This window comes from Hippichthys cyanospilos, chromosome 15 (genome assembly GCF_059441005.1).
Source record: "Hippichthys cyanospilos isolate Australia breed blue-spotted pipefish chromosome 15, RoL_Hcya_1.0, whole genome shotgun sequence".
NCBI lineage: Eukaryota > Metazoa > Chordata > Actinopteri > Syngnathiformes > Syngnathidae > Hippichthys > Hippichthys cyanospilos.
In genome coordinates, this window is record NC_142383.1 from 15,044,500 (window position 1) to 15,069,240 (window position 24,741).

Genomic DNA, 24,741 nt, shown 5'->3' on the forward strand with positions numbered 1-24,741 from the left:
GTGCTATTGAACTCCCATGTATTTAATTAACTATTTCCTGAAATGACTTTTGCAATAACTGAAAATTAATTGAACAAAATATTTTTTTTGTTTGTCCTGACATCCTCCCGATTGATACGTAATTTTTTCAAGTCTAGGGGCCGGATTAGAAAGTTTAACGGGCTGTTTATGGCCCCTGGGCCGTAGTTTGCGCATGCCTTGTTTAGCATAAATTAGTCACTAGCTAGCAGCGCTCGAGTGGCCTCAAAAGCAGACGGATTATTTTTCAGAGGCGGTTTAAAAAGATTTCAATCAAAAGTGATGCTGACATCCCGACACGATTGCTGTTGCTACTGATCACTTTTTAACATTTTGCTAAGTCAAATGGGTCTTCTGTAGATCTGACATCACTTGTCTCTGAGAAAAAAACATTATGGGGTCAGAGCTGTGTAAAATCTCAAATTTACATTAAAAAAAATGCTGATAATCAAAACCGTAACTTGTTTTTTTATTGTTTATAGTGCATCTCAAATGAGTTGGGGGCGCAGGCTTTGTTTTTGTCATGTGACGTGCTATTGCAATAAAAAGAGACGTTTTATGTTTGATTTGTAGTTTCATGCACTTTGACGCACTTGGTTATTTTTTTCAGTTTTAGACTAAGCTGTAACAAATGCTGTAAAAAAATAGGAACTAGTTTTGAGAGTTGATTTTTTTGAGAGTTGATTTACATTGTTTTTTTTCTTTTGTTAATGTTAAAAATGATACAGATATCAGGCATACTTGTATATTTTTTATAGATAATAATCTTGTTTATAGTCAGTGTGTCGAATGGGGGGGTAAGTTTTCTTTTTCCTGGGGGCAAAATATAATGATTCAAACCTACCTGAGGATTAAAAGCGCAGAAAAATCCAAATTTGCACGCAAGCATAAAACAAGCTTCTGTTATAACCCCAAAAATATCAAAAATATCAGGCGTGACCTGTGCAATACGCCAAGCGGGACCTTTCCGAATTCACAGAAAACGCTGGGAGTCCTTTAAGGGCAATAAAGGCGAAATGGCTTATTCCATTTTTTTCCAGTAAAGCCCAAACCCGCGTGCTGCGTAAGGGGAATCCGGCTTTTCAAACTGCAAAGCTACGTGGAAACTCACAATGACTTGATAGCTTCTTTTTCCTTGCAGCTTGTGGCAGCGTTTAGGGAGCTAATCAGGGGAAATGTGACAGGAATGCCAAATAAGTCTCCAACCTGCAAATTTTGTTCTGAATAAGCAGCCGGAATACGGCGGTCAAATAATGGCGGGTGCCTGCTAATTATGACCGCCGGGCTGCCACACACTCATGTTCAAAATCATGCCCTCTACACTTGTAGTGGAAGGTTATATGCCATGACAAGAGGAAGGGGGGGGGGGGGGGGGGCAAAATTAACTTTTCATGTGTTTCCTCCGCACGGTGTTGTTGCAGCCGGCGGCCGGCTTCTCCTTCTCTTTGCTTTGCCGTCTTAATTGCAATTCCATCAAGAATTTAAATCCCCACTCTTCCTGTTCTTGTCACTGTCAGTACACACTCGCCACATCGTGAGGAGGGAGAAATTTAAAGTGGCTATTGTGTGTCAAGATAAGTCGGCGGCGGAGGCGTCTCGGGGAAGACTGACTCACTTTCATCACCGGAGCGCCGCTGGACCCTCCTCCTTTTTTCCTCGCCGCCTGCAAATCTTGCGCGCGCTTTTACCAGCTTTATCACTCAAAGGCTGGATGGAGCTCTAGCGCTATATAAATATATAATATCATATAAATAAGGACAGCCAGACCGTAGGGGGAAGAAGTAAGAGGAGGGGGAAAAAAAAAAAAGCAGTTGAGACACAAATTGCATGTCGCAGCAGCTTTGGGACACAAAGTGTTCTTGTTTACTAGTTAAAACTGAAAAAAAAATGTTAAATCCCAAATTATTAAACAGTTCTTGGAAATAAATCCAAATGTGTAGAAGATTTACAATAAATCCTTCATCTTTTATCAATAATACAGCTCACTTTGGTACATTTTGATCGAGATTTTTAATGTGATTTTAGTGCACAGAGTAGCATAATGAGTGTAGTACCACAATCTGCCACAGCATACTGGTTGGCGCTGTGGTCCAGTGGAAGAGACGCAGCATAATTCACAGCAAGAAGAAGAGACAGATCGCCTGTAGAGAGAATGTGGAATGTTTTTTTTAGTATTTTCAAATTTAAGAAAATCCACCAACATCAAGTATTTGTTTGAAATACAAAATCAAATATTAAAAAGAATAAAAATAATGGACACTGTCAACTCTTAGTAAATTCCAATTTTAAAACTTAGATTGTTTCAAAAATATCAATATTTAGAATCTAAGATTATTAAAACAATATTAATTACAAATAATGTATGTAGATGTTGAGTAATATTAACAAAAAATAATAAAAATACAGTATACAAGTTTTGAAATACACTGACAATTTTGAGGAGTTTAAGCTAATATTTGTTGTAAATGTCATATGCAATTGTTAAATTAAAAAAATAATAAACAATCACATGACAGTACTTAGAAAAAATTTTAAAAATATATTGTGCAATTACCAACAACATTTTGAAAAATATATTCGAACATGTAAAGCGAGCTACTGAGAACTACTGTGTTAACTTTTCTTTTTCCTTTTATGAGTTTATACACTTTCTTTGGTCATTTTTAAAGTGACACAGAGTATCACGAGTCGTTCATGAAGTTTCATCAGTAGTAATATTTAACCCAACTGTTTTTAAAGTGTACCACCGAAGTCATCCTTTGAAGTTGTTTCACGTTCCAATTCATTTGCTCTCAATTTGAAAATAACATTACCCTGTGCCGCGGTGTTAAGAAGCAATAATTTAGGTCTGCTGATAACTGCAGAAATCCTGTTGAAAACTATCAGGTACCTCCAAATTTAACATTTATCCATACATCATCAAATCTATACATCTTAAATATGAATACATTTGATGATGTATGGATTGCTTGGATTGCATGGATGCATGGATTGATTTTAATGAAATAAGTAAATGCTGAATGCTATCATGCACATATGTGGAACTAAACGGGAGTTAGCCTATTCTAGTTATCCAGTGGCTCAATTAGGCCTGATTGGCAGTGCGCATGCACGCAAATGTGTGTGTGCGCGTGTGCGTGCGCTCTCACAAAGCGTCATCGAGTGTCAAGAGGACCTATCGGCCATATGTTTTCCCACTGCTGGCACGTGCGCTCCTCCCGAAACAGTGACTCACCAATACACAGCGGCGAGGCGACAAAACAACAAGTCGTCCGCGAACCCAAAGCCGGCCTCCGATTGGCCGGCGTCGTGAAGAAAATCATCACCGCGCAAACATATGGAGGTCAAAGTCATGTGCGGCAGGACGACCGGACCGGGCGGCGGGCGCGCCGCTTTTGCTTGTGTGGGGAGCTTAGCACAAAGCTGGGCCTTATCCGTCGGCATTACAGTCTCTTAGAAAGGATTTACGTTTTAATTCTTGATTAGATGGAATTTTCTCCACAGTGTGCAAGTGCGCCGATACACAAGATAATGGCGCGTTTGCTCGAATGGCGCACACACACGCACGCCATCGCAATTTTAAGGCGAGGCTTTTAACACATTGTCCGATTGGGGCTATTGTTAGAAGCAAAGGATTATCAATCAGGAATTAAATCCTGACGGATGCGTGTTTGCTCCATACACTTTTCATCTTCTTAATGAGAGGATTTATTCTTTGTTATTCTATAGCGAATGGGCGGGATCAAAGCTTCCATTTGAACTATTTAGTTCAGTCAGGTTTTTTTCCTTTGCCCGAATAGTCTCGTAAAACGGATTGCTCGGCATCAAATATGAAACGTAAGATGAGTTGGTGGGGTACTGCCCTCAAACGCCCCCCCCAAAGCAGACTCACCACTGACTGACCGGGCTATTCGATGGTTTGTTTGCATTTTTAGAGCAAGGCAAACTTTGGGGAAGCAAAATTTGGCGACGGGAAAACACAGCCGGTGGGGAACTGCCCCGAATGGTGCCGCCCCAAAATATGATGACAACCGATTAATCGGGAGATTAACTAAAAAGAAAATATAATTCATAAAATTTGCAATGATTAATAGCACTTTTTTTTTTAGACGGATATCAATACATGTATGCATATTCACCGATACGAGGTCACCGCCCCAAATGGTGCGGCCGAAAATAGGACGACAACCGATTACCTAAAAAGAAAATACAATTAATGAAATTTGGAATGATTAATACCACTTTTTTTAGACAGTACGATACATGGATTTTTTTCTGCGTTTCACCGATAACATGTTACCGCCCCAAATGGTGCAGCCCAAAATATGATGAAAAACGATTAATTGGGAGATTAACTAAAAGAAAATACAATCAATAAAATTTGCAATGATTAGTAGTTTTTTTTTTTTTTGACAGATACCAATACATGTATTCTTTCTGTGTATTCACCGATACCAGGTTACCGATATCTCGAGTTGTTTTGATATGAAAAAAATGTTTGAATGTTGTAATCTTTGTCTCACGCTATAACAAGCCAATGTGTTAAAAATAAATAAATAAGTAAACAAATAAATACAATGAAAAAAGTGTAAACATTGTCCTCTCGAAAATTGTGTTAGTGAATGTGATTGGTCGTTTATCTCTGCGAGCCCTGCGATTGGCTGGCAACCAGTTTAGGGTGTAACCCGACTCCGACTCCAAGACAGATGGAATGAGTAAACAATTTTTTTACAATGGATATTTGAATGTGTTATTGTCATTGTTTCATGTTGTAATGTTTTAATGAGGGAAAAAACATGCAAAAAATTGGCATAAAATTTTCCTCCGATTTTAAAGTAGCATTTAGAAGCCAATAAAATTGTTTAAATCAGTACGGCGTGCACCTCTTGAATTTTGGGGGTACGGGTGGATACAATGACAATTTTGCAAAAGTTTCTATTTTGTGCTTTTTTTCCTGTTGTACATAGAGAATTCATGCAGCGAATACCCAAAGTCAAAATTGTTTTTTTTTTTTCTGATTATTTTTAACTTTTGGAACCCATTGGAAAGCATTGAAAGAAGAGGGAGCTGAAATTTCACTCAGATAGTGACATCATACAAAAATTTAAAATGGCACAGCCAATGCACCATATTTTTGGAACGTAAAAATGAATGCTTATAGTAGATTTGACAATTTATTTATTTATTTATTTATTTATTTCTGTCTGTCTGTCTGTCTGTCTGTCTTTCTTTCTTTCTTTCTTAAATGTTGTTTGCACAACACATTTTTTCATGTCTACCTCCGAGACATAGATTTCGTGAAAAGTCAGTCAGTCCCCTGTTGTGAAAAATTTCTGGCTGCAATATGATTTTGTGATTGAGAGTTCCACTGTGCTGCACAAGGGGTAATTTGCTTTATTTGGTCAAGTAGAATTCAAATTTGTTGACATAAATAAAACAACAGCCGGTGGGGGTCACTGCCCAAATGGCCCCTAATGTAGTCATCACTGTTCGCCATTCCAAGAGTTATTTTGTTCCCGATTTTTGGAGGAAGTCACACCCTCACATCTTTTTCTTTCCACGGCGCCCCCCTCAGATATTTTCCTCCTCCTCCCCTTCCTCTCTTTTGCCTGAGTGGCTGCCGAGCTGACGGACTGCCCGCATGGCTGCCTCCCTCCCCCGTCGGAGCGGCTGGCCGGCAGTTCGTTCACGCGCCGTGAACGAGGCACTCGGGCAGCTTCCCTCCCCGCCCCAAAAGGTGACGGAATTTCTCCAGAAGCGGCCGTGCCGGGACCCCCGCCATCACCTCCATCCATGACTTTACACACCTGGTTGGTGTACGGGCTTGGATTTATTTTGGCGCTCTGCTTGACACAAGGTCAGTACAAGCTGTGATTTTTTTTTTTTTTTTTGCCTTATTGTTAGGTTTTTAATAGGGAATAAAAGTACGGTGTTTTCAAATTGAAATCAATTGTTAGGACTGTCGCAGGAGCTGTAACCAACAATGCGCATTTCCGATAAATACGACTGGGCTCCGCGCGTAATTGCTTCAAATCCGCGCCAAATATCCATAGTCGCCAACTTAAATTTCCCAACAGAGTCGTAACAATCGACTAGAGCAGGGCTTTGCTGTAACCTTTCGTCTCGCTGGGGATTGGGGGGAGGGAACCGCGCGCAAATGACGGGTTTTTCTTGTCTCCGGAGTGTTTGCTCACCCCTGATCTCAAAGTTCCTAATGAGGCCCTCGGACGTCTTTATCAATAAGGCAAAGTCCATTAATGGCACTCGTGAGATGAGGCGGCAAAAAAAAAAAAAAAGAATGGATGAGAAGAGGAAGAGGATTTGGATGCATAAACTAAATTGTATTTACATGCCAGAATGTAATCCAAAAATATTAAATTGTTTTTTTTTTGTTTTGTTTTAAGAATGATACAGGATTAGTTTTCAGGGGGACGGTAACGATGCAGAAAATATCAACAAGGGAGCTTAACTACATACAAGAGCGTTTGTGTGTGGTTGATTTGAATCGGGCATTTCTGAATGTATTCATATTTATCGTGTTCTTTTATAATGGACATCAAATTATAAATAAAATGGATTTAAATGACAGAGTCATGACAATTAACCCTTAAGACCTAAATGTTTTTTTGTGTAACATAATTTAAGTAGCAGTATTTTCCCAATTTTGTTCATCTCGGGGGCAGCCATTTTGTCAGTTGCTGTCCAGTGAAAATGACATCACAGTTGCTCAGGACCAATAGCGGCTCACCTGTTTTTGAGGTTTGGTCATGTGATAGTCGCAAGCTGAGTCGTGATTGGTCATTACTCTGGGGAACTGTGGCTGGCGTTTTCAGTTTCACCTTTAATTGTCATGAATCTGTCATTTAAATCTGTATTGATGAACAAAATTATTTAAAAAATGTTATTTTTAAATAAATTAATCTGTATTTTTTTTGTTAATCCCCCCAAAATGTTTATATATATATATATATATATATATATATATATATATATATATATATATATATATATATATATATATATATATATATATATATATATATATATATATTTATTTATTTATTTATTTATTTATTTATTATTTTTCCTGTAAATCCCAGAAAAGAAAAAGATATCACAATTTTTTTTTTGCTAAAAAAGGGTCTAAAAATGTGTGGTACTTTGCAAATTATGTAATAGATTGCTTTAGGAAAATAAGTACTCAAGTAATGAATTACTTTAGGGACTAAAGTACGAAAGCTAGTGCATATGTTTCTATCTAATTTAACTTTATACTAATTTTACCGCAAAATGATATTCTGATGGTTCAGTCTTCTCAAGTTCAATCAAATTTTCTTTGATAATTTTTCAAAGGCACTCACATAAAAATCCTATCAGCATCCAAGGGTTGGGCACATTTTCCAGCCTAAATTTAAAGCTTGTTTCCTCATTAGGGTAGATAATTGCATTACATTGGGCGTGTAAAACAAGCTGCTGACAGTAAATCCTAATTTGATACCATCGGAGTGAGACGTCTTTATAATTAACCAACTTTTGCTTGGAGAGAACCTGGTGTGCAATGGTCATGATAAATTGGATCGTACCAACGGGGGGTCGAGGCGGGACCGGAGAATGTCTCTCCGGTAAGTCCTCATTATGTTGACAAATGCTCATAACTGGGCAGCTCCTCAATGTTTCATGAGTGCAGCCAGCGAGCAAGCGCCGCATGCTAACGAATAGTTAAATCAGCTTGTTTTGCCGCATGGAAATTGCCGTCATTTGCATCCCGCTAAACAAACGCGGCAGTTCTTTCCGAAGCTCTAATGGAATACTTAGAACGGCCCCGAAGGTGGTACACATTTGGAAATGGGGCCAAAACATAAATGATCTACCTAAAAAAAAAAAATAAAACACAAAAACTAGGACTAGAAAGAACCTTCTGGGATGTGTTTTAAGTAACCAAATTTGCATTATTCTCTGATTGGTTCTTGGCCAGGAAATGCAAGATAGAAGTTTTTTAATTCCCTAATTAAAGACGTTTTTTTTTTAAATTCATCAATACTTTGTTTCACTTGCAGTGTATGTGACAAATGAAATTTAGACAAATGTTTATGAAACAACAAATTATCTCTGAAGACCTCCACCCGAATTGAAGTGAGAGAAAGGGGGGGGGGGGGGTGACGCCTAAGCAAGGTCGACTTGTCCTCTGAGAAATATGATAAGTACGTACGTGCAAATGTCTCCAATTTACTACTTTTGTTCTTTAGTACTCAAAGGCATTGAATGAAATTTAATGACATAATTGAGTGCTTTATTCCATTATTTATTAAACTACTCATTATTAATTTACTTACGAAACTACCGGTTACCTAATTGATTAACTTTATTACTTACTAAAGAAATCATTTGCTTTCAGTACCTTTTTACCTCAAGTATTTAATTACTTTCGAACTTAATTTATGAAGCACGAATTCAAAAACATTCTCCTAGCAAACGACTTATACATTTCAACTCACTTTTAAGATTTACTTATAAATTTCCCTGAGATTGAATGTCTGTACTACTAAAAAAAAAAAAAATGTATAAAAAGAAAATGTTTTGAAGTGGTTAATTGCTACCCACCCAAAAACATGACTTAGAAGGGTAGCTCAGATCAGTCAGCCAAAAACTATTGTCCACAAAAGTGGTCACAAAGATATGGCTGTGTATTAGTGACGCATTTTTCGGATGAGACAGTAGTAATATAGATAACGCGGGGGAAAGATTGAGGCTCACTGCCCTAACAGCAAGAATTGTCCATCGGACCGATATGTGGTCCTCGGAGGCTACCTGGGGCCCGCGGGCATTATGTTGGTCACCCCTGGTCTTGCATATGACCTACAAGAGGAAATGAGCTGCATTCCCTTCAGGTTGGCACGCACTTCCAGACCCGGCGAAGCTTTTCACTCCATCGATTCCAGCAGATTTCCAAAAGTGATTTTTGTAAGAGCATTTGCGGCGGGATTAGTTCGCTCCCGAAAGCTCCATCCCGGCTTTGGGTTTGGCTATTTAACGGCGGCCGGGCAAGCGAGAGGCCGGTGTCCTCCGTGGGCCGCCGCAGATAAAGAGGGCGGATTGCTTTCAGCTTCCAAAGCTGATCTTCCATCTTGTGTGCGGGGGATTTGGCGGGCCAGTCGCAGGTGTGAGCGATCGCATGGAATTCGCAGGCAATCCCCGCTTAGTACCCCCCCCCCCTCCAGGTTGGATTCGGTCCGCTCCTTTTCTTGAAAGCGCTAAGCAAAAGAAACCTGGATAATTCCTGAAAAAAAGTCATTGCTAGAGGTCTCAATGTGCTCCACTTGCTGCCGTTTGGGCAAATCATTTGAATCATCACTTGAAAAGGAAGCGTCCCCCCCCCCCCCCCCCCCCCCCCCCCCCGCCGCTTCCCCTTTTCACCCCCACCACCTCCATCCTGCCCCCTCGAGTCATTTTCTGTGCCGTCGCCTCCGACGTATGCAGGCCGCCAAGCTTTGGAAATGGCGGAAGCGCCGCCGAGGCTGAGTCAGTCACTGTTTGGCCCAAAGCTGGAAAGGAGAAGATCACCAGTTCGTCTTCTTTACGCTTGTCACTCAAGATGAGGGCAAAAAAAGAAAAGCGGGCCCTACAGATGAATCCTGATGGCTGTTTAGATTAACTTCTCTTCAAGTGCTGAGCACAATACTGTCATCGTTTCGAGTGGCCGTATTAAACTGCCTCTGAGACGCCTTTTCGGATAGGAAAAAAAATTGGACCAAGAAAAAAACCACCGGGCAATTTTAATGACATACATTTCCCCAGTGATTGTTTGGTTTACAATCAATTTTCATATTCTAGCTTCTGAAGCGCCATGCAGTGATTATTTTGTGATTGTATAATCACAGAAGTGCTTCATTTTATTAGCGTCATGCGACATTTTATTGTGAAAATCAAAGTGGCTATCTTGCGTGAAGCACTTCCTGGAACCTAACCATGATAGATTAAATATGGTTAATAAATATAAGTTTGTATCAGAAATGCTTGAAATATGTTTACGTAGCCCTTGCGCGGTGTTTTGTCCAATTCTTTGAGCTTTACATTAAAACAACTTCAAATGAAAAGAAAAGCATTGAAAGAAGACACTAGGCAGCTGAAATTTCACCCGATGGTGACAATATGTAAACAATATGGAATACTACTTAGTTATCACACTAGCAGGAGTGTGCCATTGTTTTTTTTTTTTCATCAAAATTTTTAAAAGTTGAAGACAACTCACAAGTTTGGTATTTTTGCCAGAAACTTGACGTTAAATCAGCATTTTACGGGCCACATAAAACGATGTGGCGGGCTGAGTTTGAGTTTGACGCCTGTGGACAAGGGTATCAGTATTATCAATTACTCGAGATTTTTATGCTTGATTTTGACGCTCGAAAATGATTCAACCCGTATAAAATTCAACTGACTCAGTGCTTTGTATAAAACATAAAACGTAATAATAGCGTGTTGGTTACTCTTTGAGAATTTGCTCATATGTTATAGTACCGTATTTTCCGCACTATAAGGCACACCGGACTATAAGGCGCACCCTCAATTAATGTCATTTTAAAACTTTTTCTGTATATAAGGCGCACCGGAATATAAGGCGCACCATCAATTAATGACATATTTTAAACCTTTTCAATCACAATAAGTAATATTCAAAGTAATAACAATAATAACTCGAATAACAACTCTAAACTCTCAATAGAATAACTCAATGTCAATATGAGCAACCTTGTTCAAGTGTAAACACACAAAAGAAACAGGTAAAACTAACTTTGTCAGTTCATTCCCCATCTACCAATCCCAATCTCAATATTGATCCATATATAAAGCGCACCTGATTCAAAGGCGCACCAAAAGCTTTTTAGAAAAAATTAAGGCTTTTAGGTGCGCCTTATAGTGCGGAAAATACGGTAAGTCTGAAAAATTGTGCAATGACATATGTGAAACTGTAGATCTTGACCCACTTTAAAAATCCAATGCTGAACTCATTGTATGCAGTTGTACAAAATGTGCATGCTGCTTCAGGGACAATGCAAAGCGTTCTGCTTTATACATTATATAAGGAGTGTGCAGTATATAACACCACCAAGCGAGAATAGACAAAACAATTTAACACTACCATTGGCAAAATAGCGGCCACAAAGGTATTATGTTAATCTTCCTTATTATGTTACACCCCCGTTGTATCGTTAAGCTTTCAACTGCAGTAATAAACCCAGCAGTTGCATTATTGTTATTTATGATGATTGCGCTTCCTGTTCCTTTCAAAGGTGCACCATAGCAGGCGTGATCATTACCTTGTCAAGTTGTCTTTTTTTCTGTGTGTGTGTGTTGCCCAGCAGTGGAGGGTCTGCAGTGCTATGGCTGCAACATCATCCAGGGTCAGAGGTACGTGGACGTGGGCTGCTCCAACCCAGAGGTGCTCACCTGCACCCACTCACACAAGGGCTTCAAGCATCGCTTCTGCATCAAGACAGAGAGCAGTGAGTGAATCACACCTTCCACAGAAAAAAAAAAAAGAAATAAAAAGGCCAAGGAATCATTTCAAAGTAGCTTTCGGGCATTTTTTTTTTTTATCTTTCATCTAAACCCTCCAGGACCTCCATTTGCCATTTTTTCATTTGCACCTGCAGCCTATACTGGCCTCCCTTGACTTTTTTTTTTTTTTTTTTTTGACCCACACATCTTGAAAAGATCAAAACAGAAGCGGTGCTGTGAATGAATATGGAAGGCTTGTGAAGGATGTGTTCTCACGTGGATTTAGTCAGAGAAAAATGAACGAGTGATGTTTAAAAAAACGTGAATTGCATCAGACACTTTCTCGTCTAAAATCTTAAGTCTCGTAAAGACACTGCGACTGTGTATATATATATATATATATATATATATATATATATATATATGTGTGTGTGTGTGTGTGTGTGTGTGTGTGTGTGAGTGTGTGCACATACAGTATCTGTACACACACAAATACTATATACATAGACACACAAACATATATATTGAAGCTACCCCTCTAAGCCCTAGTGTCCTCAGCAGAGGACATCTGGGCCTTTCGAGTGATGCTTCATGCGTGATGCTTGAAATGGACACAACAGCAGACACGAATGAATTTGCTGTGTCCCCAGAGGACAGAAACGGATATTGACCTTTTACATGAAGGGTAATTGGAACATTGGCTCGACGAAGCACGATATCTGGTACTTTTACGGAAATTATGCGAGACAAAGGAAAAAAATAACGTTTGCAGTGTTTTTTTTCTGTAACCCAGATATTAGAGCGAAGTTGGCTATTTATTTGGGGAATATGTATGGGTCGGAAGATGATTAAATGGTGATGAATGCAGCGTGGCGTGCCAGAGGACATTGGCTTAATCATTTCTAATCGTACTTCAATGCAAATGTTCTCGGGGCCGCCGATGTGAATATTCACTTAGCCGCTTACGTAACGCCGCCGTTTTAGTCGCCTTGCTGAGTCCGTGAGAAGCCGCTCGTGGTGCTATGTGAAGTCAAACGGAGGATGCGGCGGATGTCCTCAACGGGGCGGCGGTGATGGTCAGAACGAACACATACACACACACACACACACACACACATCCAGATGTTGCCTCGCTTGACGTCCGGAAACCCAAAGGGCTGATGAGGCACCTTTTTCCTCCTCCTTTGAGAGTGCAAGCTAAGACCGAGTCTGACAAACCCGCACCGACTGACGCTCAAAATCGTCAATCATCTTGACCTCCGCCGAGGTGTCAAATGTTTACACGGTAAATCCCTGCAAAGTCGGTTTACGTTCACAAGTACTGTTGTGATGCAGCAAAAACATCTAAAAAAAAACAAAAGAAATAAACTATGTTAGGGGAGGGGCTAAATAATAAGAACTTTAAATATTGAGATGAATTTTTGTATTTTAAATAGTTTTTATCGCACTGAAGTTATTCAGAAAAAACTCGCAAATTGAATCGCAGTAACATTTCAATTGGCGTCAAGGAAGTAAACTGAGGTGACACATCTTGGAAGATACTAGCATCTTTGTCCCAGCTTTGTCTTAATATTGCATTCTCATTAAAATTGTGCTTGCGGAATATGAATTAACCAGCAAAGTCCACCTGGGTGGCCATTTTGCCATTTCTTGTGGATTAAATATGACATCACAGTTGCTCAGGTGAGCACCGATCAGGGCTCATCTGTTTTATGAGTATGGTCATGAGATGTTTGCAAGCAGAGCCGTGATTGGTCGTTACCTGAGCCCTGACCGTCTGTGATGTCATTTTCAGTGAACAAAAAATGTCAAAATGGCTGCCCCCAGATGTGCGTTTTGCTGCTTATTCCATATTTCACGAATGGGATATTTAACAAAGTTTTTTGCTGGTCTGACATTCGTCAAAGCCCCGCCCCTTTTTCATCATTATCGGTCCGTCATTTTTTTCACGCCAAACAAAATTGTAATCGTCGGTTCGTCAGTTTAGTGTATTTTTGCCCAACCTTCAGTCACCACTGGAGAGCGACATTTGACTTTTTTTTTTCTGGTCCGTCATTCGTCAGGCGCTGGTCTACTTCTGTCATCGTCGGTCGGACATTATTTTGAAATACAGTTGTGCTCGACTGGCCTGCCATGGAACTGCACACACAAAGAAACAGACATAACCTCTTGAGAAGAGGTCGAGAAGCAAAAATGAAAAAAAAAAAAAGCTGGGGGTTACATTTTGACATTGTCCGTATGTGACACTTACAGCGGAACCGGACTCTCAATTATAAAGATTTCAAGTCCCCGATTTGGAGCTCCTTGTGACCCAGAGAGGACGTCAGGTTGCATTTTGGGAATTTTCCAAATTCTAATTATAGCATTGAGACAATCTGGAGAAGAGATTTGGACTGCCATTTCTTTTATATTCGGACTTTATTGCATGTTTACAATGGCAGTTGCGATGTTTCTGTAGGTTTTAACCAGGATCGAAAGGTGGCACATTTTCTCAAATAACGCCATTTGTTGTAATAGATTATAATTGTAATAGATTAATTGTATCTGCACTTGGTTAGCACTGCACAAATCAAACTAGTACTACTAGTAATAAATTAGGCATGAAAAAGTTTTTAGAGTCAGGAAAGAAAAACTAGAAGTATAAAAAAATTGACATTTAATTTTTCAGGTTTTGAAAAATGTTCCATTAGGATCATGTCATTGTGTTTTTTTTTTTTTTTGAGGGGCGTGTGTATTTTGTACTCATATTAGCATCACTTTAGCCAAGTACTAAAGTAATCAGTTACTTGAGTACTTGATTACCTGAAGTAATTGACTACATCACAACTACTTGATTGAATTCGTAGCAGACATTTTTAGCCAAACACTTGGAAAAAAAAAAAAAAAAAAACAAATATAAATAACCGCCGGAAATTGAATGTCTTCAGTTCTAAAATGTATTAGTCTTCAATTATAATATAAATAACCTTACCGCTAAACCAGACATTAATCTACATAAAGATAGCCAATTAGCATGATGCCTCCAAAAAAAATCATAAATAATGAATAATAAACACTGTTCCTCAGTTAATTTCAGAATGGGTCATCCACTTTAAGATATTTGTAGTACATTAATAAACAGATAGGTGTATTAAGAACGCTTTTTTGCTGCAATAGCTGTTTCCTCAAGTTTTAATTGTGCAAACTGTGGTTTTCCACTTCCTCGCGCAGCCCTGCTAATTACACACTTGCACTATTTGCTGCTTACTGCTGCGGTTTTCCCGCTGAGGCGGTCAACGCCTCGGTTGGACTGACGTGTCTTCTCTATCCATTCATCCATTCATCCATTCATCCATCCATGCAGCGGCACTGGGCATCGTCCTGACCAGCGGCTGTGCCACATCGAGACACTGCCAACAACAGGAGCTGCCAGGGGTGCGCATCCACTGCTGCGACTCGGACCTGTGCAACAGCGCCCCCTCGCGCAGCCAGCTCCACTACGCCTGCGCACTGGCCGGCATCCTGATGCTGATGCTGAGGATGTGGTTGTAGGAAAAACAAACTGCCATGTGTTTCCTCTAATGGCAGGGGCTAAATGACTTTTTTGTTGTTATTTTTGATGTTCGATGGACAAAATGGCATCTTCGGTTTTCATATTTTGTTCCGCCTGCCCAGTTGAAATCGATTTTTGACTTGTATCGTTGTCAATGGCGGTAAATGAGTTAAAGACTTTCAAAAGGAAAAGAATAGTTTGTCGCCTTTATCGGAAATGCAGTTTGAAAATTATCCATTAATATGCTTTACAAAACACTAATATAGAAATTGGTATTGCTTTACCTTTATATAAGAAGCGGCTGTTTCAATCTTGTGCAGTGTTTAGACCATTTTTGGGTCATTTTCTTCCACATCATTTTCATAGTATTTGAGCCAAAGGATGGCACACAAAAACTAAGTGGTCGTACCATGAGGAACCATCTGGGCGAAATTTCAGCTTCTTTCACTGCTTTCCCTTTGATGTGAAATGTTTTTAATATAAAGATCAAATGATTGGAGAAATCCCCGCACAAGGGTTAAACATTGTCACATTTTTACCATGCCATATTTTTTTTAAATCATGTGACACTGAAGGTCACAATTTAGACTTTTTGCCAAAATTGTCGCACTAGCCACGATTTCCGCTAGCTAGAAATTGAGCTGCACTGTGTTTGTTTACAGTTAAGTACTCGTACTTTACCGAATACGTTCAGCACACCGTCCCTGCATTTAATCATTTTGTTGATAATAATCGAACGCCGAAGTGATTCATGGATTACTTAGGTGATTTTCTGTGATGCAAAATGTGTTTTTTTTTTTTTTGAGCATTTACAGCTCCATGACAACTTTTCTCAACCCACACATAAAAACATATAACACTCTAAGTAGTTTTATAAAGGCTGACACTGACTACTATCGGTACATTATGTGCATTCATTTTCATTGCTAAGAAATGTCATATCTTTACCAAAAAAAAATATGTGATGAGTGTCCTTCATCCATTTATACATGTATTTTTTTTATGTTTTTTCTGTTCTCCAGACTAAGCTTGGAAGAGCACACTGCATGAAATTATATTGTACATGATTGTAAAAGGCAATGCATGTCAAGTGTTCCATTATTGTATTAATAAAATGATTCATATTTTTCACACAAAAAAATTGGTTCCACTCGTGTGTGTAATTTTGCAGTGAAGGATGGATGGAGACAGAGAGATAGATGAAGTGATGGTTACTAATGTCAATACTTGGTATCGGGCCTTATTTCAAGATATCGATACTTGCAATTGATGCCAATTCTGGTACTAGTGAATAGATTTTAATCACAAACTAGAAAGGACAAATTAGCATTTGTTGTTTCTTTTATTGGTGGGTATATTGGTGATTTTGTATATCAAAAGTAGTAAGTGGTATTGGTACTTGGTATCGGCGACTACTCAAAATTACTCATACTGGTTTTGTTTGGGCGAAAATGGCATTGAACATTCCTAGTAGAAGTTAGTAGATGCCAAGCGTCAACTGTGTCATGCATTTTGGAAAGTATTTGTATTGTTACAGATATATATTAGCGTAGCTAGATAGTGTACTCGGCAGTTGATGATATAGATGGAGCTTTAATGAAATGTTTACTATATGGACTCCACATTAACCATTTATCAACATTTCAAAAGATTATAACGCTGAGCAGTAAAGGTTTACAGTATCAGTAGCATGGTGCAAAACTGCTAGTTTGGCAGACTCTCTGCCCGAATTAGCTGGTTTTCAATATTTTTAAAAAAGGATGGATGGATGGATGGATGGATGGATGGATGGATGGATGGATGGATGGAGGGATGGATAGATAGATAGATAGATAGATAGATAGATAGATAGATAGATAGATAGATAGATAGATAGATAGATAGATAGATAGATAGATAGATAGATAGATAGATAGATAGATAGATAGATAGATAGATAGATAGATAGATAGATAGATAGATAGATAGATAGATAGATAGATAGATAGATAGATAGATAGATAGATAGATAGATAGATAGATAGATACCTGTCCAGGTGACGAAGGTTTGAGACGCCTCCTCCGGGGATGCTCTTTGTCCCTCCAGTCCATTGTAGAGAGCGGAGGAAACCCTGTGCCGCCGCGAGCCGCCATCTTGGATAGGCAGATCCTACTTGAGCCAGGATAACCCGCAAAACAACTCCTCCGAGTCGCCCCACTTTGCCGTCTCAAGGCTTGATTTCTGGTGAGTACAAACCAAGCGGGGGAGTCGTTCCACGTCTGCGGCGTACAAAGGCGGAGAAACGCCGGTGGACGCGAATATAACATTGCGGCGATTGCGGGCCGAAACGGGGGATGCTAACGATGCTAACTCAAGGAGGAGCTAATCCAAGTTTGACGCCTTATAACTAAGATCGTAATCAAACCAAATATTATCTATCCATCTGATTACATTGCTATTACCACCACAGTCAACATGCTGACGTTGTCATTACGCCTGCATCATCCTATAATCCAATCCCGACGAGCTAACGTTAGCTCCCTAGCATGCTAATGCTATGTCTGGTCGGGTGTTAATAAACAAACAAAAAAACATCTCCGTCTGACATTTCGTCGGTGTCATGGATAAAAATTCCTCCCGGATCGACGCACGCCATCGGGAAACTCGCAGTAACGTTCACGATCCTTTGTCACAATAGCACCTCGGTGATGTCATATAGTAGCTATCGTGCTAACTACCAAGTCGCCTGTCAAGACTGTTAAACCAAACATGAATTTAGGGGGCCCGACGTGGACGAAAAGACACCAAAACTAGTCCATGGGATTGCTGGACGACTAAATTTTGACTGAACAATCGATTTCGATTGGTTGGGGGGAAAAAAGACACAGGTAATGTTTAGCCGAAAGTGTTAAATGATGACGAAAATAGGAGGAAACTCCTGTAAGATTTGATACGTATATTGCAGTTCTTAAAAGTGTTTTGTTGACATGCTACCTGCGTGTTAACCTAAATTATGTGCATTTGTGATTGCTTAATGCACATACTAAGGACGTCCTCGGTTTACGATGCAGTCCGATGGTGACGTTTCTGTTCGTAAGTCGGAAAAGGAAAAATTTGTATAATTTGTTGGCAGTTTGGATTTTTTTTTTCTCTTCATCTGTGACTGGGACTTTGGACAAAATGGAGGGAGTTGAAACAGTTGAAAAACAATCTGCTGGAAAGCAAAAAGAGATGACTGGTGTCCCATTTTTCTCACTGCCATTGACGATTCTATACGTCAAATATCTGTTTTAACTATTCAATTGTTTTTGTTAAACATCTTTTGACTCATTCAAGCTACTTTATGAAATCTTAATTTGCTTAGGACATCCCGATTTTTTCAAAGTATGTTTCATGTGTGCGCCTGCGTATTCTCACACCGTATCACAAGGTATTTCGTAAGCGCATATGTTGAGTTGACGACTCATGACCCCGTTTACCGTGGAATTCTGCTGACTATTAATGAGTCACGACGGAGTTTCAGGATGTATGTGTGTCATGGTCTAACACTCTTCCTCTTGCCACAATGGGAAGTAACTGTTGAGACAAGGAAAGATGGTGCGTGTCAGGCACCCCCCCACAAAAAAGTGCTGAGCCAGGTGATTTGGTCACATGCTAACATGCTTTGCTGAAATCACGCTAGTTAGCTCTGCGTCTCTGTTGAGACGGAATTTTTTGTTTTTTTCTCATCAAAGGTACGTCTAATAGCCAGGGCAGCCAATGCACTCACGCTGGGGATTGAGATGCCACATGAGGGTCATGTGACAGCAGGCGGCTGAGGAAAGCCAAAGAGAAAGAGGCAGGGGGGGCAGTTTCATGCAGGAATTGTAATTATGACGCTATGGGGTTATGTCCCCCTTGAAATCTTATACAGTGTGGAACACAATGTGTCTTTTGTTCCTTTCTCATCATCAATTTTGCCACCGTAGAAAAGTGTCGTTTGAAATAAGTTACTTGGAAACTAAAAGCAGCTGACTTTGCGGTCAACATATTATTCGATCAAGAAGCCAGGACAACACTATTAAGAATCACATGTCACCCCTGTACAGGATTTACATTCTAATGTAATTTTACCTTGCAAGTAGCTTGATTACAAATAATGCTAACTCCAATGTGTTCTTTCCTTTTCAGAGCCACAATGGCCACCGCACCGTACAACTACTCTTACATTTTCAAATACATCATCATTGGTAAGTACCGTATGTTGACGCTAAAGTCTTTGATATCAAGACTAAGTATCGATACCACTAGTGCTTTTCATACAAATTCCTCTCCTGCAAAAAAACCGTGAAAGACCATTTTAAAGAAACACATATTGAATGTAGCGTTTTTCTTCAAATTTTATGATGCCAATTTCTATTCCTCTTAATTTGGAATTTCTAGATTGTGATTGGAAAACGGCTGTACTGACAAAAGAATTTGGAAAATGAGGTCCAGGAAGGGAAAAACACCGGGACAAATAGTTTTTACCCTCATGTGTTTGTACTTGATTTGACTGCGGGTTGAGTAGATGCACTTGTGGCTAAAGATAAATTGTGGCAGGGTTTTTAATTTCCGGACCTGGATTTCCCATCTCTGCCAATACCTTAAAATAAAGGCATTGCCCCATCCCTTTAACAAAAATAAACAACAAGATATGTTTCATGAGGCTTCATTTTCCCAACACTACAATATATCATTTTCCTTAAAACTGCAAGAATATTTGTGAACTAAGGCGAGTATTGGTGTCAGTACTTGACATGAAATTTGCCTGTTATGACCAGAAAACAGTATCTCATGCATGCATCTCACGTATCATTGGTTCACAAATCTGTAAAAAGTGCCCCGGGGTTATGTAAAGACATTTCAGGGCAGGGGTGTCCAAACTTTTTGCCCCGAGATCTTCTTTTCCAACTTTAGAAGGTGCTTGCAAATTTACTAGGATTTCTGAAGTTGTCAGCAAATTTAATTCCATGCTGTAGCACATAGTAGGTGTCGAAATCCAGTCCTCAAGGGCTGGTATCCTGCATGCTTTCCGGTTTTGTCATCCAACACACCTAATTCAAATGATCAGTTGTCTTCGAGAGAGAAGTTCAAAAAACATGCAGGATACCGGCCCTCAAGGACTGGAATTTGACACCTGTGCCATAGCAGGAAAGCTACAGCTTTCTTTTCAAATTAAGAGCAAATTGATTGGAACAAGAAGCAATTCATTGATAAAATGTGTTATAGGGACTTTATTGTTAAACAGCTTTTATTTTGGTAAGATATATACGAATGTTCGTTGTCATTAGTGACACAATTATGCAGCGGATGTAAAACAGTAGATGTACAGTGTAGATACTGTGACACAAGTAGATCCAAAGTTTAATAAATTGGCACTGATAGCATAGCACTGTTTAACAACGTTCAGAACGATGATTCTGTGCCTCATTTTTTCCAAATTGTTCAGTCCCAATAAATATACTTTTTTTTTTCCTGTTTCGCTACAGGGGACATGGGAGTTGGCAAGTCATGTTTGCTTCACCAGTTCACAGAAAAGAAATGTGAGTACTTGCCGCCTCCTTTTCATCAGCAGCATTTGAGCCTGATTCCTTTACCGCGATTATTTTTTCTACATTTTAAATTCTTTCAAAACGGCGGCGGAAGCACACGCTCAGCACTGAGAGGCTCTTGTGCGCGTCGCCTGCCGCCTCCCGCCGCCATTCAGTCGGCGCTGCGTTCAATGGGCGCTATTTAGACCCCGGATGCCGCGCTCGACTGAAAGCGGGGAACGACAAAACGCCAATTTGTGGCTTTTGGATGCTTTGCTTCAAGATGCCACGCACCTGCTACCGCCGCCTGGTTTCATGGTTACGTAGTCACGGAATGCAATTCGCTTACTAAAATGGGTTAGCATTAGCATGTTAAAAAGCAAACTCTTCTGTGATCTTGCGCAGTTATGGCAGATTGCCCCCACACGATCGGCGTGGAGTTCGGCACGAGGATAATCGAGGTGAGCGGACAGAAGATCAAGCTGCAGATCTGGGACACGGCCGGTCAGGAGCGCTTCCGGGCCGTGACCCGCTCGTACTACCGCGGCGCGGCGGGAGCGCTGATGGTCTACGACATCACCAGGTACGGCGATGGCACTCGACCGCAAGATGGTTATCGGCGTCCTGCTAAATAAACGCGCCGTGCGAGGAATGCGCGCCACACCCCATTCCTGTAAAGTCCCCAAAATTCACTTAACTTTAATGGCTGCTCCTCTATTGTATAATTTTGATGAGATGCAAATGTGGGCATGTCTCATTGGGGGGGGGTGTCAAATATATATATATATATTATATATATATATTATATATATAATATATATATATATATATATATATATATATTATATATATATATATATTTATTTATTTTTTTAATGCAGGCATTGGTTAATTTTTTTCAGTTTTAGACTAGCCTGTATTCTGTTCAAACACTAAAGAATAGTAAAGTTGTTTTAATGGTTTTTTTTTGTTAAAAAGAATACAGTTTTAGGTTGTTTATGTTGCAGTTTTTCTATTATGTTCAAAAGAATAGTTTTATGTATACATATGCAATTTTTTTAGATAGTAAGCAAAAAAGGAAGAAAAAAAGACTAAGTGACCTTTGTTTTCTTACGTTCCACAACTATAACAATTATTTTTAAAACAAAAGCTAATACCGAAACTAATAGGAACTAAAATGCTTTTTTTGTAACATAAAAAAACCTGCTCTAAAAACCGATACAAAAATTGCATTTACGTCTTATATTTTATATGTATACATATATAAGTGAGAATGAATTCTTATTACAATTCTAACTGTTGCATTCACCCAGGAGAAGCACGTACAATCATCTGAGCAGCTGGTTGACGGACGCCCGAAACCTGACCAATCCCAATACGGTACGTGCAAACATTTCATTTGGGCTCACCCGTGGAACTTGACGGGATGTACTTATTTTGAAGTCCGTTTTTCCTCTCATCGCTCCGGTCCACAAATCCGTTTTCCAGGTGATCATCCTCATAGGAAACAAAGCGGACCTGGAGGCCCAGAGAGACGTCACGTACGAGGAAGCCAAACAGTTTGCCGAGGAGAACGGTGAGTTGCGCTGGAACAGGCACGTTCAATTCGGCGCGCACGTTATCGCTTTTGGTCTTTCTCAAATCTGTGTAAAATGTCTTCATTTAGCGATGGGAAAACGAAGCCTCATGAAACATTTGATTGCTTTTTTACTCTTTTTTTACTACTTTTTTTTTTAAAGAACAGGTTTGAGACTATATTGATTTTTTTTGGGGGGGGGGGTGAAAAAAAATGTTAATATTTTAAGTTATTTCTTTTTGATAAGATTTCTTCTGTGATCCAAAATAGGGCATTTTAGGTTGATTATTTTTTTGTGAAGTTTGAAAGGGTCTAAACTAATGAATCAGACACTCATGTCATAAGTCGTTTTTTTGTTTTGGTTTTTTAACTCACTGGTTAAGGGGTACTTGGCTTGAAATATATTATTTCACATGTTTTTTTTAATACTTAAGTTTCTGGAAATCAATGTCCTTAATGTCCTTAAGTATCGATTGTCCAGATTCTTAAAAAACGTGAAAATACAACCCTGGCATTGAATGAGTTAATCTAGAGTCGCAAAAAAATACCAAATGCTTCATGAAGCTTCGTTTTCTCATCACTACATCCTAGTGATGCATCTAAGACAAGAGCACCATCTAGAGGAGTTAAAAAATACCTTTTATACTGCCCCCTACTGGTCAAGGTACAAATAATGGCATTAAAATATATATTTTTTTTAGGTCTGCTCTTCCTGGAAGCCAGCGCGAAAACGTAAGTATACGCAAGCTCAACTTTTGACACCCGCCCCCTTATTTCTGACGCCAACTCCTGTGGTGCTCAGGGGTGAAAACGTGGAGGACGCCTTCCTGGAGGCGGCCAAGAAAATCTACCAGAACATCCAAGACGGCAGCCTGGACCTGAACGCCGCCGAGTCGGGCGTCCAGCACAAGCCGTCGGCCCCCCAGGGCGGCCGGCTAACTAGCGAACCACAGCCTCAGAGGGAAGGCTGCGGATGCTAATGACCAAGCAACCCCGCCCCCAAACCCCGCCTTTTCCTGTCTCACCCTGTCCTCCCCCCTCCCTATCATCTCACCACCATACATTCATTTGTCTTTTTTTTTTTTTCTTTTTAACGTTTGCTTTTATAGCTTCAGATGACTTGAATTACCACACCCAAATTTACCACCTCGCCATCCCCCTCCCCCCTCTCGGGACAATGAAGACACGGACGCCATTTTTGGCGTCCTGTCCCAAGAAAAAAAAAAAAAGCGTGGCTCAGCATTTGTCACGGGAAGGAATTTTCTATAGCACTTGTCCTCATTAGGGTCACAGGTGACAATTATTCACAAATAAGTCTTCAATGAAGCTTGAAAAGAAAAAAAATGGGAATGTGAAAGGAAGCTGGACTAAGAGAGAGACCAGACAGAAAGGCCGCATTCAATGAGATCAGCGTTTTAGGCGCTCGCCCGTGTAGATAAATTGTCACTAAAATCTTCATATCACATGCACCATTTCGTTTGTTGCCTTATTAGTCTTAATCTTTCCCTGAATTTCACTTTAAAAAAAAAAAAAAAAAATCACTTTTTTTCCTGTGTTTGAAAGCAGCATGGCCTTGTCTGGTCCTCAAAATGGCCTCCATGTATATAATACACCAAACAGCAGCAGCAGCATGCCCCGCCCCCCCAAGGCTGAAAACTCGTTTTTTTTTTTTTTTTTTTTTGTGTACTATAGTGACTCCTGATTGGACGGCTGTGTATATAAATCTATCGCTTAACTGTGTGGTGATGCCCTGGCAAAGTTGGATCTGGACATTGTACAGTTTGATGTTAGCCAATGCTCAGGGGGGGGGCCGGGGGGGGCACATTCTGTAACATAGTTTCTATTAATAATAATAAATGTATGTAAAGGAGAGACACATCCAACTTAATCCCACCTTCCATCCACACACTACTGAACTTTGCTGGATTTATCACGTGCAAAACTTTGTATTTATTTTGAGTCCTGCATCGCTGTCTTAACTGTTTTTCCGAAAGGGGATGTCCTACGTTTCCCCCCGAGTGACAACTTGATGCTTTTTGTCTGTCCCACAACTAAATTAAAAAGTAAACAACGTACATATGTATAAATTTTTAAAAGGAGCCGTGCTAACATTTAAAGCGTTCTTTTTGCGTGTATATGATTAAAGAAAAATGTTTTTTTGATTTTAATGATAAAAAAAAGACTTCTAGACAGAGGAAAAAAATAAATTATACATAACCTGTCCATGTCTCGTCTGGTCTGCTTTTTAGTCTCGCGTCCCAGTCAAAAGTACACACAGGAACATACACACTTCTACAAATGAGGAGCAAAATATAAGCTTTTGCATATGCAAACGCCCACAAATACTCTATAATAATCATTCATTCGAGATTGTATAGAAACTTCTTTACCTCCCGTCATAGGTGTAAATCCGCCGTCTACCACTAGATGGCAGCACAATTCAGTTTAAAGAAAAGTACCAGATTCCATACTATTTCGCTTTGCAAGCCTGGTTTTGGCACCTACAGAAAACAAAAGCAGTTGGTTCATTTTATAACGGACTTTTGAGGGCATATTGAAGTATTACATCAAAGTCAATCACACACAC

General features: G+C 39.7%; 2 protein-coding genes and 1 long non-coding RNA gene across 4 annotated transcripts; 2 read left to right on the top strand and 1 right to left on the bottom strand.

Moving 5' to 3' along the window:
* Positions 1 to 2,015: 2,015 nt before the first annotated feature.
* LOC148411856 (uncharacterized) lies at positions 2,016 to 17,983 on the bottom strand. The gene is made up of 3 exons (XR_015867880.1): positions 17,075 to 17,983; positions 11,334 to 11,499; positions 2,016 to 2,159 (listed from the first exon to the last, which is right to left on the bottom strand). It is a non-coding gene; the product is annotated as an uncharacterized LOC148411856 (long non-coding RNA).
* Positions 5,616 to 16,181, top strand: LOC148411857 (uncharacterized). Of its 2 annotated transcripts, none has more exons than XM_088434212.1 (3): positions 5,616 to 5,875; positions 11,376 to 11,519; positions 14,858 to 16,181. In XM_088434212.1, the coding sequence occupies exons 1-3, from the start codon at positions 5,812 to 5,814 to the stop codon at positions 15,043 to 15,045; spliced, it is 396 nt and encodes a 131-aa protein (XP_088290338.1). In that variant the 5' UTR covers positions 5,616 to 5,811; the 3' UTR covers positions 15,046 to 16,181. The 2 variants fall into 2 exon arrangements, with proteins under 2 accessions (XP_088290338.1, XP_088290339.1); XM_088434213.1 differs by having other exon boundaries at positions 11,379 to 11,519.
* rab14l (RAB14, member RAS oncogene family, like) lies at positions 17,132 to 24,377 on the top strand. Its single transcript, XM_088434211.1, has 8 exons — positions 17,132 to 17,270; positions 19,197 to 19,255; positions 20,537 to 20,590; positions 20,984 to 21,161; positions 21,892 to 21,958; positions 22,067 to 22,154; positions 22,856 to 22,886; positions 22,957 to 24,377. Exons 2-8 carry the CDS (start codon positions 19,204 to 19,206, stop codon positions 23,132 to 23,134), a joined length of 648 nt encoding a protein of 215 aa, XP_088290337.1. The 5' UTR covers positions 17,132 to 17,270; positions 19,197 to 19,203; the 3' UTR covers positions 23,135 to 24,377.
* Positions 24,378 to 24,741: the final 364 nt, after the last annotated feature.